Here is a 15531-nt window from a genome sequence, read left to right on the forward strand (position 1 = left end):
AAAATTTCATGATAACAATGTATGCAAAGGTTGTATTGGCTTTCTTCAGGGAATAAAAACTAACAGTGTGTGTGGAATTCTGCTATAAAGGCAGCTATTAAAACTACAGGACACAGAATCCCAAAATTGCTACAACACTTTACTCCACACACAATAAATGTTCTCCAGAAACACTCTGGTGTTCTAAGGCTGAATCTGCTGGCTCTCAGAGGTGAGCAGCAATAAGATAGTATGTTTTATTATGAGTGTCATGGAGACGGTGTGAAAAATCAAGAGCCACAGGCAGTCAGTGGCAATGGGTCAATAATGCTCCCAGAGACACTGTGTAGATAATCAACAACAAGGCCTGAGGTTCTTTCTGCACTGCACACAGCTGAAGGGCAAATCAATAGAGCCAGGGAAGGACACTGCCTGGCTCCACTTCCCACAATATGGCTACTCTAGGAAAAACATCCCCCAAATGGAAATAAAGCAAACTTGCTGTGCAACTGACAATCGACTAACCTTTAATGTAATCACAAATTCACCTTTCAAATAGGCTTCCAAAAATCCAAATGGAATTCATTACAAAGTCCGGCTAACAATGAAACCAGAGCAAAGCAGAAAAACTGCTAAATAGGGCCAGGACAGAAGGACTTAAATTTAACCAAAATTTTTGTGAGTAAAAATTCTGTATCAGGAGATTTTATGTTCTTAACTTTGGAGTCTAATATTGATAATACTCAAGCAGATCATGCCCTTGCTTATCATTAGAAGAGTAAACAAGAACTAAAACCATATTAAATTTAGGAAATTGTAAATTATATTTCAATTTTTTTGTTTCCAGAAATGGAGCATAACGTTTTAATGTATTTTACTGGTTATGAGGGCAACATTTTGTTGACACTTTTTGTATCCGACTCCTTGTTAAATATACGATGCTGATATTTCATATTTTTCAGTAAAAATTTATGGGTAGGGATATGTTGATTTATTATTTCTCAAGAAATAGGTGATTCATCACATCCATCATTCTGTTAATCATTAAGTGTTATTTCTAAGTTACTATGTAAAGCCATCTTTCTTGAAACACGAAGAAAATGTGCTGCCAGAGAAAAAGAACAGTGAAAAACATTTTAAGGTTTATTTCTTATTTTTCCAAACAGATAAAATAACAACTAAAAGCATTAAAATGTTCACTATATCAAGAGTAAATACTGTGAACATTCCTCCAACATATGTTAGAGGAAGGAATACAATATGTTCCTATTGTTACAATATCAAAAGAATATTAAAAAAGAAAAAAAAAAACTACGATTGTGTAAAATGCCTTGTGAGTGAATTTAGAAACAGAGCACTGATCTCATAGGATTTTAATTGTACTTTAAAAGAATGTTATCTATTTGTTCAGTATATTGACAAGGAGCTTTCTTGTTTCTTTTTTCTTTTATTCGCTGACAATTACGTATAGGCATTGAGAAAAACGGTACTATATTGGTTTAGTAAGGCACTACCATAAGAATACTCCAAAATTATAATTATTCTGGGGACACACTTTTTTAACTAGAATGAATATGAATTCAAAAATAATTCCTTTGTTGGTGCTTCCCATGTTTAACCATTTAGGAGACTAAAAGTTTAGTGTGTGTACGTGAGTGCGTGTGTAATTACTGAAATCTGATGTAAGTAAACTCGGACTCTAGCTGGGAGAGAAACTGGTAACAACCTACTCACTCTACATTTATGACTAGTACATTGGTACAATATAGTTAAAAGCAGGTCTCTATTTTTGAAAAGTTATATTATCTAGTCACCATGACAACAACATGAAGTACTATAGCAAGCCTTAGAAAAATACCTGCTTTTAAGAAAAGAAAGCTGGCTTCTTATAATAGTTTGAATCTTTATAAATATTTACTTTGTTAAAACACTAATCTTATCGAAATAATCTAAAGCGTATTAGTGAAAAATAGGAACTGTTTCATCTTTAAATAAGATGACTCGGACTTAGATGTCACTGATGATGGGAAATTTGAAATGAAAAGCAATAATATCAGCAGACTTTAAAAAGCAGTTTTCCTATGGGAGCCCTCATTGTCCCTTCACATCTTCTTATTATTGGAGAATCTGTGTTGACCTATTTAATTTTAGACCTCCCACCTCTTTGTCAAATCTGGTTGAGATCCGCTTGCCTAAATCCTGCTGCTGTTGTCCTGTGACTGAGGAGTGTGTGACATGACAGCTGGCTGATTTGCATATTTTTTCTCTTATTGGCTGAGAAAACTGCCTAGGCAGTGAAATACTCAAAGATGGACACAGATTTCAGATGTTTCCTCATTTTGAAAATTAGGAACATTTCTAAGTGCTTAGAGAGAGAGCATCTACAAAACCCCAGACGCTGTATGTTGGGATAGTGCTTATTCTCACCAAACATAAGCAGAAGTGAAAGATAATTTAAATGTACTTCTATGGACATAATGCTAGCAGATTAAAAACCCCTCAATTCTAATTGTGTTTAGAGGCTTTGGTGTTTGGTGGGATTTTTAAAGTCCCATAACCACATGATCAATCCAGGTGATTTAAAATCAATGCCAAAGCCAGACAAAGGCTGCTGTAAACAGCTCTCTATTTGCTTTATGGAAAAGGTGAAAAATTCGAGTGAAGCTCTTCCTTCAGTGAGCTGGCTAAACCATAAGAAAATAGCTCAAGCCTGTGAGGCCACTTGAATTTCCTTGGTGGAAATTGAGAAATGCAAACTAAACCTACCTCTCTCTTGTCCAGAGAAAATTAAGAGAAAGGCTTTACAAATTGTGCTCATTGAAACTGACAGCTCTTTCTTGCTAATACAAAAAGAAGTATGCATGTATATATATATATATATATGTGTACATATATATACATATATATATATATGCATGCTCTGGCCAGGCCATGATATATTTATATCAATATAAATATATTTGATAAATCAAATATGTGTATACACATACTCTTTAATTCTACAAGTACAGCATTGTTGAGTAATTTTCTTTAAGAATACTCAGAAACTGAGTGCTTTTGCAATCCACCAAATTTTAAAGTTATACATGTTTCTGGACAAGTGACTCTTTAATAAAGCTGAGTTTGATGGTATTGCTTTGCATCTCAGTCTGTGATTTCTAAGGTCTGTCTTAATGGTCCTTTCATTACTCTCATTAGCATAGACCTAATGCCACTTGAATTCTTTGGGTTGGCACTAAATTACTATTAAAATGGTTCAGAATAATAGGGTTAACACATATCAATATACAGACAACATTCAGGAGTATTTTCATCATGGGCAATCCAAAACAGTATCTTTCATATCTGTTTAGAACCTTTCCCACTGCTAAATGCATTACTTTGGTAAACCATAGATCAGGTGTTTTCCTGCAGAGGTCGAATATTCTGTGGCACATTTAAATATCTATATCTTGAAAAACAAAACTCTCGATGCCACATTTACTCCTAGCTACCTCTCTTTTCTCTCTTATTTTTCCAGCCAAGCTTCTTGAAAGGATGGTCTACACCAGTGTGCCTTCCCGTCGCTCCACCTCTGCTGGGCTGTCGCCCCGACTACTGCACTGAGACTGCTTTCGCAGAGTCATTGATGACCTTCTGTGGCCAGATCTGGTGAACTAACTCATCTCAGATTGGTCCATTTCTGTCTTCACTGTCCTCACACGAGTCTAGGCTATTGTCGTCTCTAGCGTGCCGTACTTCTAGAAGAGCCTAGTAACTGGTCTCATTTTCACTTTTGCCTTCTTTCGATCCATTCCCCACACAGCAGTTAAATCAGATCAAGTCACTTGCTAGAAGCCTTAATCTTTTCCCACTGCATTTAGGATAATATCAAAATTCCTCAATATGACTCAAGGGCCTCTGTGACCCTAGCTCCAGCCCATCTCCCCAATCTTGTTTCCTGTTTCTCTGGTGTATAATTGCTTTTAGTATATTATTAAGGATATACTGACAAACTAAATGCTTACTGTTTTCCTTAAATATGGAAATGGCTCATATCCTAGGAATTTCACTGGATTCACAATTTGGAAAAGTAAGGCAGCTAAAAATACTCTTCCAGTTATGTCTCTGGAGGAAGTTGAGTTTCCTCAAAATCATCAAGTAGGTATATATTATTTCAATCCTGTGTAGCACTAATATAGTAGTTGGTATACAGTAAATACTTAATATTTGTTAAGTTAATAAATTATTTGAATGGATGCTGCAGCAAAAGAAAAGATACAGAAGTCTTGAATTGTGTACTGTATCTGAGCAGTTGAAAAAAACTCCCAATGAAGGACAAAGCTATAAGGGGTTAACAAGATATTGGTGACTTCTGTAAGCACATTTTCTGTTAGTGATTTTATCTGGTAGAGGCTTCCTCCTGTTGTAATTTGAAGAACAGAAAAGTCATCAGAAAGGGGACTGTGAGGAGAAAAGGAGGCTATGTGTATACCCAACAGTAGTCGCTTATAACTCTGTCAAGGTGGGCTGGCATAATGTAACAGGAAAATTCTCAAGTGTAATATCTAGGGATTCTGGCCTCAGCTCAGCTCAGGACCGTGAAAGAAATTTCTGCACAGAAATGAATAACTAAATACTTCATAAACTAAAATTTTATAATTTTATATAATGTTTAAAAGCAAACAGAAATATGTAGACTATGATTGCAAATACCTATAAATAGTTATACATGTAAATAAAAATGTATAAACAAAATCTTTGTGGGGAGTTATGATGGGTTTTCTCCTCTAAGCCTTTCTTTAAAGTTGCTACACTGCCTTTTCAACAGTAATACCCACTACCCAGATCCAATCCCACTCATGCTAAGGTTCCATTTCAGCCTACATGTTTCTAGACTCAAGTTATTTTTTTTCCTTATATTTAAATTATTTGATTTTATAGACCATGGAAACTTAGAACAGTAACTCACAATAATTCACACATTATTCTCATGCAATGTTATTCTATTCATAAATCCAGTGTTTCCCAACTCCAGTCTATGTTAGAATTACCTGGGAGCATCCTATAAAAGTGTAGATATCTGGGTCCCTTCCTCACAGATTCTGATCAGAAGGTTTAAGGTAGGATAAATCTATCTTAAAATTTCCTACCAATTCTGATATGTCACCTAGTTTAGAAGGAACGATGCTAGGTGACAATGCTCAGTGAATTTACATAAAAGGAACTTCTAGACAGGTAGAAACAGCTATAGAGAACTGAACACATATACATCACCAAGTGTTATAATTAATAATTAATTAATAATTAATTATTAATTAATAATTAATTAATAATTATTTCCCCTTGTACGCATTTTACAGTTTTCGAAAGTCCTCTCACATTCTTCTGTAAAACACCTCATCTTTCTGGCCTTGCTTTGGTTGTTTCGCAGAAATAAGAATGTTGGACTAAATTATTTCTTTCAGCCTAAAAAAAAAATGTGTATCTGATATATAGTAGGTACTCAATGAATGTTTGTTGAATGAATGCATGCATGCATGCATGCATACATGCCTACCTCACAAAAACCATGGAGAATGTATTGGGGTGGTGTTAGGTTTGTTAGTCTTATATCTAGTAAACTCAGGCTCAGAGACAGGTAAGTAACGAAGTGAGTAATTGGATCTAAGACTAAATATTCTGACTACTTACTTGGTCTTTTTTTCAGCATTCTTGCTGAAATCTGCCAGTTAGACCGTGCGGGGAGAAGGACGTCCACCTGCTGTGTTTTGTGTTCACATCACTACCAACGAATGACGAAGTGCTGTGTGTGTGTAATGGCATGTAAGTTGTTACCTTTTTCTTTAACCTCTGTCTACAGGAGAAGCAGTAATTCCAGAAGCTTGATATACATGTCTACAAGTAATAAATCTATGTGAGTTATAGCTGTGTCCTTGTAGATTTACAACTGTAAGTTTTAATTCATCTCTGACAATACATTTACATAAATTATAGCAACACGGTAGCAATGCCATATGCTGGGATGTTCATCCAGAGAAATTCAAGAGGCTTAAGGGAGCTGGCTTTTGCACTACTTTTACAAAGGGCCGCTCTTAGCATGTATGAAGAAGAAGTATTTAATTTGGTGTGGGTGCCACTACACAGATGTTTTCTTTCAGGGCTCGGCTCAAATACCACCTTCTTTATGAACCTTTTCCTGTACTTGTCTCCTATCTTCAAGGGATTCACCCTTTTTTTCTCTGTGGACTGTCACATTCTATTGTAGCAGTGAACCACTTTATCCCATTTATTTGTTTCATCTTTGTCATCCTACTAGATTGTAAATACCTTGTCTGTACAAGTAGTTAGTTATCCCTTTTTGCATTTCAGGGTGCCATGTAAATACTTCTAGGCACTATTCATTGAAGATATTATAACAGAATCTCTCTTAACTGACTTCTATTTTACTGACTCTTGGGGTTAATCAATACTCGCTAGTCCCTTTGTAAAACATCCTGACTGACGCCCACCATACGAGGGGTGCCAGTGGTTCACAGGCCCACTCGCTACTGCTCCCACCAGTTGGGCTCTGTGACCTGGAGTTAACTGAGGATATGAGGCTATGTAAATATGTACTTGAATTACAGTACTTTAGAAAGGCATGTGCATACACACACTCACAAAATTAAGTGTAAGCGAGACAACTGTGAAAAACTGGGACAAGCATAAACACCTAGGATTACACTCTGAGGTTGCTTTTTAAGTACTTTCAAATTCTCAATATATTTAAAAAAACCAGAAGCTGGTGTAGTTTAAAAAGAAAAATGTTCTAAAACTATAATTAATGGACCAATTACAGAAAGAAAAGGCCTTGGTCTCACACCAGGAGATGGAAAAAAATTTAAATCCTATAAAGATAGTTTTAAATGAAATATTTAAGATGTAGATTATTTTACATGATTTAACACTTGAGCAGCATTTTTGATTAACTGAGCAACTTTTGGGCTGACTGTGCCAGGCCCGAGGGCTTTTAGGGTACCTGTGCCTCTGCCCTTCCCCCACTAGACCCACGCTCCATCAGGAGCCCTATTTGGGGGAGGAGCTACCGAAATTTGACAATAAGCTCCTTTGAATCACCATCAACATCTCTTTGCAACCTATCATGAATGTCCTCATTATATATGTTTTAGAGTATTTGATTCATATTTACTGAATGATTACTATATGCCAAGCCTTTTTCTAAGTACCCTACATATCAAGAATGGATATAAGGAATACGAGGTTGTGAATCCAAAACGAAGTCAATGTACTGCGATTGTTCTACCTAATATTTTCTAAATTTATGGATTAAACGAAATATATATATATTTAGATATTTATACTTTCATTTTTTATGTGTTAAGAGGAAAAAGAGAATAGCTAGGAAGGAATCTGAACGGCATTGAGAAATGTAGATAAAGAGTGAATTTTGAGAATTATAATAAATTTTAGTTTACCAATGCTTTTGCAAGGATGTTGAAGTGCTTGTAATAATCAATGCATTTGTAAATGGTAGAACTCTGCCTTGTGTATTTCCAATTATACATATTACCGAGAATTTAATTTTCTTTCTTGGTGCAAAACTCTTGAATACTACCATTCAAAGTATAACACAGATATAAGAAATACTGGACGAGTGATGGGGTAAGTAAACAATAGAAAAACACTACTCTACACAGTCAAATATATTCTTTAAAAATTTTTAAACTTTCAGAATAAATGATGGTCTAATTTCAAGCACTGCTCCAGATATCTGTTTCTCTTCCTAGAGGTTCTTCTCTAAATAGCATTTTACTGTTAAAACGGAACTCTCGTTAGGTAATTCTTCAAGACAGCATCAGGAAGGCACTGTCTTCTCCAACCATTCATCTTATTATCACGCCATATTTCTGGTTGTTGCTCCAGAATGTCACAGGAAGCACCTGACATAAAACCAGCTGCTGAAAAGATCAGGAAGAAAATACCTAAAATGTCATTGTCTGACTAAGTACTGTAGTCAATTCTCTCTGCAATTTTTGCAATCACCACATAAGTGCCCTTGATGTATAAGCGTTATAGAATTCTGCTCAGTGAAAACTGTGCCTGAAGCTTCAAAACTCTGCCTTAAAGAAACATCAATCTTACTGTCCAGCAGATCCCTAAGGTCCATTGCTCCTCCAAACTAGAAGTAAAATCTCTGTTATTTTTAGAAAGAAATTGTATTCCAAACTCTTATTAACATAGGTGTATTTGCTGACATTTCCGTTGAGTCTTGAATTAGAATAGCTCTTCGGATATGAAGTAGCCTTCGAGTGCTTGCCAGAATTAAACGTATTATACAAAATTACACTGGTTTATGTTCATTAGAATGCTTTAAATCCCATGCTGAAAACATTTTTGTATCTTGCCAAGCCCCCCTTTTCCTAAAATTATTATTTATGGAAAATGCCAGCATTCAGTTACTTCTTTAACGCTTTGCTAACACTATGTAACTTTATTTACAAAATCTATGTGACTGGCTTAGCATTTGCTAAGTCACAGATAGAAGGTGTCTCTATTGGAATAACTTTTTCATATAAGATTTGTGCAATTCCTTGTGTAATGCTAATTTGGAAATTGTTGTAACATGAACCATGCACATACTGGGAAAACATCTCTTAGTTTTTGATAAGCATGCTTCCCCTGTGCTTTCTGACTCCTCTGGGCTTTGTGGATGTGCCTTCTGTGTGGAATAATGCCCCTGTCCCTTCCCCTTCTGTGCCTAACTCATAATTGTTAATGGCTCAATTCAGATGTCCTCTCCTTTAGAGAAACTTTCCTGACCATTCTCCCTAGAATCCTAAACAAATCTAGGCTAGTGCTCCTCTTGCATTCCCCCCCAGCACTCTACCCTGCCCTCCTGCAAAGGGTAACAGCTCTATTTCAACTACGGCTTTATGTCTGTCTTCCGTACCAAATGATAAATTCCTTGAGGGTAGGAAAAATTCATATATATTTTTTTATCTCTTGCATATAATACAGTATCTGACACACAAAAAAGATCAATCATAATTTTTTAATTTAAAAATTTTTTTTATAAATAAAATGAGTGATAACTCATGAATAAATGAGTGAACACTGTCTTCTAAGATGAAAAATACAGGAGGCAGAATAGACCAACTGTGGGGTTTCATTTTTTTATGAGAATAATTATGGTTCAAGAGTCATTCTGTGTAAAGAGACTAATGCCCATAAACTGTGGGCAAATAATTTCAGAGCATTCTTGAGATCCAATGTACAAATTTTTTGACCTCGCACTGTACATCCAGGATCTATTCTTAAAAAATCAGAGAAGCATTAAGGTTATACAATCAAGGCTATTCAATGTAGCACTATTTATAATGGTGTGAAATTTGGGGGAGGGGCTTAAATGTTAATGGATAGAGGATTGATTATGCATTCTCCTGTATTTGTGTATCGGAGTATTAAGTAGTCAGTCAAACAAATTAAAATACCCCTTCAAATTTAACATATCCGATACCTAAGTCTTGACCTTCATCTCTACTCCTAGACTGCTTTTCTCCCAGTCATTTATAGCAATAACAACCCAGTTGTTCAGGACTCAAAGATATGAGTCATCCTGCACCCTACACTTGAACCACCATCAAGACCTGTTGGCTCTACCAAAAAATATCCTTCATCTGTCTACTTTTCTCCATCTCTACTGCAACAGTGAATGTTCCCCACAAGCGAGTAAGTCTCATTCTCAAAATCTGCAGTTGAGAACAAATGGGAATGAGGGAAGAGAAACTTGATAGGAAAACAATGAGGGAATCTTCCTCGTATTCCATGTTCGCTTTAAGGTAGTTATGGTTCTTCTGATTTTCTCATTAGTTTAGTTAGATACTTGGCAGCTGCCTGAAAATAACAACATGACTAGACCAGTCAGTAAAGTCTCACTGGCTGAAAATCAAAGGTAAGTCAGGCTGGACAACGATGGGATAAATCGAGGTTTAAAGACTGGTAAAGATGGATTTGGACAGAGTTCAGTGTTGCTTTCACTTCAACACCACAGAATCAGCAAAGCAGCAGGGTACATTTGGGAAAAAGAGGACATTTAGGAGATAAGGGGAAAGTAAGTACCCTGTGGCCTCCTTCCTTCCTCACAAAGGTGCATCTGAAGTTCAACACTTCCACCACACCGGGGGCGAGGCGCCCGCAAGGCCAGAGAAGCTTAGACTTCAGGTCCGCCACTTGGCATGGCATCGGGCCGTGGAGGGGTGCACGTCAGCGTTCCAGCACTGACCTTCTGCTCTTTAAGGGGTCAGAACAGGGCCTCGACGGCCACAGTTCTACATACATAATCAATCTTTGCTTCTATTTTGTCCTTCATTATCTGGCCTAGGGCAGGCCTGGTCATGGTCCCCTACAGAAATATGGGTATATCTTTCATGACCTATAGGAAAGAGGCTCTCTATGCCATTTCTGAACAGATATCCTATCATCCCTCATGGAGAAACATTTTGATGAGGTGTTTCTGACATATCAAAATATAACTATACCCAAATTACAAATATATTTTTAATATAATTAAGGTATACTTTGTTTTCATTTTACCATGTCATTTTATATTTCTTATTATATTTTTTACTCCCAAGACTCACGGTGTTTTATTTGATCAACATGCATTTTACTGTGTATTTGCTATGCCCCAGGAGCTAAAATGAGTTATTTAAGAAACTTAAAATTTTCAATAACAAAGTTCTTTTAATAATTTTAAGATTTAGGTAAGACATTGGCCATACTTTCTTTCTCTCATACTTCACTGACTTTTTTGTAGTACTATGCCAAAAGGAAGAAAATAAGTGCCTGGACTTACCAAAGTGAATCAGATACCTCCAGACGACACAGTACAAACTTCATGAGGACAATCAGCTAGCATGAGCCTAAGAGAATCTTGCACAGAGCTAGCAGTTATTTATTACAATAAATGCGTTCAAAAAGGATTGGAAAATCCGTGAGATACAATATCGAGTCTGCCAAACCAAAGGCAAATACTGCTAGAGGGAGGATTTTCATTGCTGGTTTAACCAAACATACCTGGAGTTCTAAGGATTCATAGAACTTAATTAGTCTGCTTATCAGGAACACTGTCCACTCACAAAATTTAAGCACTTCGTAGGGAGGTACTTTTTTTTAAATTAATTAAGCAAAATTCAAGTCAGGTATCTTCCTAAATTGCTAGCAGATGCCAAGTAAAAACGCAGTCAGCAACACAGCAGGATTTTAACTATTGAACTGCACCAAATCTTGTGCTTTCCATAATCAGCAGAGATTCAGTTTACCAGAGCAGGTGGGAGCTGCTTCAGACAGGGAATCTGCACATGGCCTAAGGCAGTGCCGCTGAGGAGGGTGAATTCAGCTGGAGAGTCTGTAAACACCCCGACGTCTCAGGTTTTATCTTTAAAATGCTCTAAAATCAATGCAGTTTAATTGCAATGTATTGTATTTCTGAGTTCATTTTAATATAGTTATAACTAACATTTACGGAATATTAAGTACTTGGCAGGCCCTGTGCTAAGAATTTTACATAAATTATCTTAGTTACATCTCACAGTAACAGGCACAATTTCTATCACCATTTTACAGTGAGGAAACGTCAGCTCAGAGAAGTTAAGAAGCTTCTTCCCTAAGGTCATAAAATTATTAAGTGGCGGAGATGGAACTCAAGCCACACAAGATTCTAATTATTCTTCTCCAATATACTGCTGCACTGTACTGTTGTAAATCACTTTTCAGTTAAATTAGTTAACTCTTCCTCTTCAGTTATCTAAGTCAGGGATCAGCAAACGTTTTCTGTAAAGGGCCATTTAGTAAATATTTTAGCCATTAGGGACCATATGTGGTCTTTGCCGGCCACGACCACTCAGTTCCGCCGCTGTGGTGTGAGAGCAGACAATCCTTAAAGGAACGAGGACGGCTGTATTCCAGTACAACTTTATTTACCACGACAGGCAGCAGGCAGATTTGGGCCATGGTTTGTGACCCTTGACATAAGTAAAATTCATATTCCAGACAGATATGCATATTTATCCTGTGGCTTTGCATAATTTTGTTTCGGAAGAACAGGTTGAAATAAAACTGATTTAAAAAAAAGAGAAGCCAATGCCAAAAGATGAGGGAAAGGGATGCAATTTTTCTCTTCTATCCCTGACCAACCTCTCTAACAACAGGGAACTGGCATCACCCTCCCTCCAGTCATGGGTTTTCTGCTTCCACCGGGCCCATTTACAGATACCCTCTCAGCCTCTGGCGCCCTGGCTAGACCACCCCGACTTTCCCATCAGTGCGACTCTCCCTCTTTAGGTGGTTATGTCTTCCCTTTCCACTCAGCTGGAGCCCTACCCCTAGAATACACTGCATTTACCTTCCGCATTCTGTATGTCACATCTCTGTTTTTGCTCACGCCAGGAAAAATGTCCCACTCTCTCTGCTAACCGAGTCCAAAGGCTAATCCAGGAAACACTTCACAGTGTTCCAAGTTTGAAACCCCTAGTCCCTTGATTCACATCTAAAACATCATTTCCGAATATGTCAACTCTACTTGTCCATATTTTTTCAACTATTGCCTCACTAATTTCAAGTACTACGGCAGTAATACCAGAAAAGAATTAAGAGAATCATTGTCACATAAGAGCTCGCTGGATATAACTGGATATAACTGGTAACTGGCAAAAGTAGTTAAGATTGATTTTAGACATTCAGCTTTGTTTTCATGTTCTGCATAATGAGAGAAAAGGGTAATACCATCAGCTTCGTACAGAACTGGAAAGTAAAGCTTACTCCATCACATAGCTCTCACGATAACTTTGGGCATCAAAATCAAGAGCTGAGGTAGGAAAAAAAACCACAGGGACATTAAAATGTCTAAATGTACTGAAATGATACACAGAAAATACAACGGAATATAAAGGACATTACGAATTCTTGTTAAGAAGGTCTTTGATGAATAAGTGTATTTAAGTAATTTAATGAAAACGAAGATATTCAAATTCTTTTTTTTTTTTTTTGCATGACCAAGATCTTCACTGAGACCGCTTAGGAGGAAAAGCATAGTAAAGAAATGTATAGTTCACCACACTTGGGTCTTTCTCATTAATTCTTAGCTGCTGTTCTCTCCCTTCTCTTTGGGTTGCTTCCCTACGCTCACAGGGCCTCATTTTTCTCTCTGCTGGAGGCAACCATGTCTTGACCGATCACAAAAAGTCCTCTCTACAAAGTCCACACTTCGATTTTAAAGAAACCTGAAATGATTCCCTTGTTCTATATATTTTATTTGTCTTTACCTTGTAGATGTTTGTGGTTTATTTCTCTCAAGTCTGCAAGTAATAATATACTCACTCCAGTTATAAAAAAAAAACAAAAAAACTTGTCTTACCAAAAGAAATACCGAAAACGCTATTTGAAGAATCTGTCTTAGAAGAGAACATTATCAACAATATGTAACTTAATTTTAAGCAAGTTTTCAGAGTGGTTTCATTGCTCAAAGTGAGAGCTCAGAGTAAAGAAATATTGTCACTAATGATGAGTTAATGTCTTAAAAAAGAACACGGAACAGAATCAAAGAGTTATATAAGTATGGCCAATGGTGCATACTCTAGGTACTTCCAGGAAATACACAGGGCACTTTCACACATTCGAGATGCTGAGAAGGCCTGCAAAAAGAAACATTCGAACAGTAGTCTCTAAACCTGTCTGACTTCTGAAACATCCAACGCCAGCTGTTACCATCTGTTAGAACTAGTTCACGGAAAGCAGTCAGGGAAGCTTTTTGGAGAATTAATTAATAGTTTATTAAATTTAAGAGACAGTTTAAAATTTTAGCCCCATCCTTCTGACTTTCCTCATATTCCTTTTGGATAATATGGTTGGGTATATCAGCACTGATAAATGCTACAATGAAACATAAGTTACGACCTGAAACTACTTATCAACAAGCACTATAAATGAATCCTGATTGCCACAGAGCCTAGTCCTGTTTTTGGATTAACCAAGAGTGTGACTCTGGGATAAAGAGATTTAAAGTCTCTTTGATTCACTTGTACCTAAAGTGGGGCTATACTTGCCCTTTGGACCCAACTGGTACATTTTGAGAATCAAGTGATCAAGATCAAGATCAAAATCAAGAATTTTTCATAAATAATAATGTGTTATGAAAGCATTATAATTTATAAAAATACATAAATATATTATTTCAAATAAAGCATCAGCTTCCTTTTTATAGAGCCACACTACATGCTAGTGTGATTTCTTGAAATTTGACCAGAATACTCTTATAAATTGCTAAATATCTCATTTTATCTAGTCAGAAATTTTTCATTTAGCCATCAACCATAATAAGGTATCATTAAACTTTTTTTTCAGGAAACACATGGCAAAAACAAGTAATAAAATCAGAAAACTTTGTTTAAAAGAAGGAAAGATTTATTGCAAAGTAGACTGTGAGCAATACCACCTTACTCTGGGCTCTGTTATGAACCCATCTGTGGCAGCCCTTCATCTCCACTGAATAAAGACAGTAGGGCTCTATATTCTTTGAGTCCTTCATTAAACTATTGATCCCTTTAGCATTATCCATAATGTTCCAGCAGCTCAGCACGTCAACTGGTGAAGTGCTAGTCTCTCACTCCTTTCAATAACTTCCACACTTTATGGAGAGGAAGTCATAATGATTTATTTACCTGACATTTTCCAGTCCGGATGTCGTACAAGGCCACTGAACCATGGCGAGCTCCAACTGCTATTCTGTGATTCCGCTCATAATAGCTGACCATGTAGAACCTGAATTGAACATTTTTACAACAACAAACAACAACAAAAAAAACAGGTGAGATGACCTGCACATGGAGGTGGATAGCAACACATTCCAAAGATTAAAAGCCAGTTATGATATACATTTTAAAATAACTATATCATAATTAATATATTGAGATTTCTCAAAAATGCTTCATTTTGGTGATTCTTAAAATCAATTAAAAAACTGATGTGGAATGCCACTTAAGCCTGTTAGTAATTATTTTCAATACAAAATAACTTCATAATAACAAAGACTCTTGAATTTTGAAACAAGAAATAAGGGTCAAATATAAAATAGTTTAAATATGAAAACTCAGTTTTGTTACAGTGCCTATTATGCAAATATTTCTATTTGAACAGAAATGGAAATGATGAAAAGGCTTGCATATTCAATCTAATTACCTAGATTTTTCCACTCTTATCAGTTTATCTAGATGACAGCTATGACTACAGGTAGTATAAATAAACACATATGGTGCTTATTTGGCATTGTATAAAAATAGGATTGAGGGAGGATTTATTTTTATTTATTTTTCTTTTTTTCTAGATTAATTTCACGATTAGATTAAGTATTTGCATTCCTGATCTATGTTTCGTCATAATGATTTCATGGCCATATGGCTAGAGCGTGGGAAGGTAAGAATTAAAAATTATTAGAAGTATAAATAAAGTATAATTTATATTCCCAAAGAGTTCTGAATATAACTTCCATTATCTAGTCCTACTGTCTCAGTGTGA

At 36.2% G+C, this 15531-nt stretch overlaps 1 protein-coding gene across 4 annotated transcripts in view; it reads right to left on the reverse strand.

Annotated features, from left to right (window-relative positions):
- Positions 1 to 15531, reverse strand: part of WDR7 (WD repeat domain 7) — a 278744-nt gene that overhangs the window by 42160 nt on the left and 221053 nt on the right. For all 4 annotated transcript variants that reach the window (XM_039840991.1, XM_039840990.1, XM_039840984.1 and 1 more), the window contains one exon: positions 14679 to 14778. In XM_039840991.1, the coding sequence (XP_039696925.1) occupies positions 14679 to 14778 (100 nt within the window). The remainder of the gene's footprint in view (positions 1 to 14678; positions 14779 to 15531) is intronic.

This window comes from Pteropus medius, unplaced genomic scaffold (genome assembly GCF_902729225.1).
Source record: "Pteropus medius unplaced genomic scaffold, Ma_sr-lr_union100, whole genome shotgun sequence".
Classification (NCBI taxonomy): Eukaryota; Metazoa; Chordata; class Mammalia; order Chiroptera; family Pteropodidae; genus Pteropus; species Pteropus medius.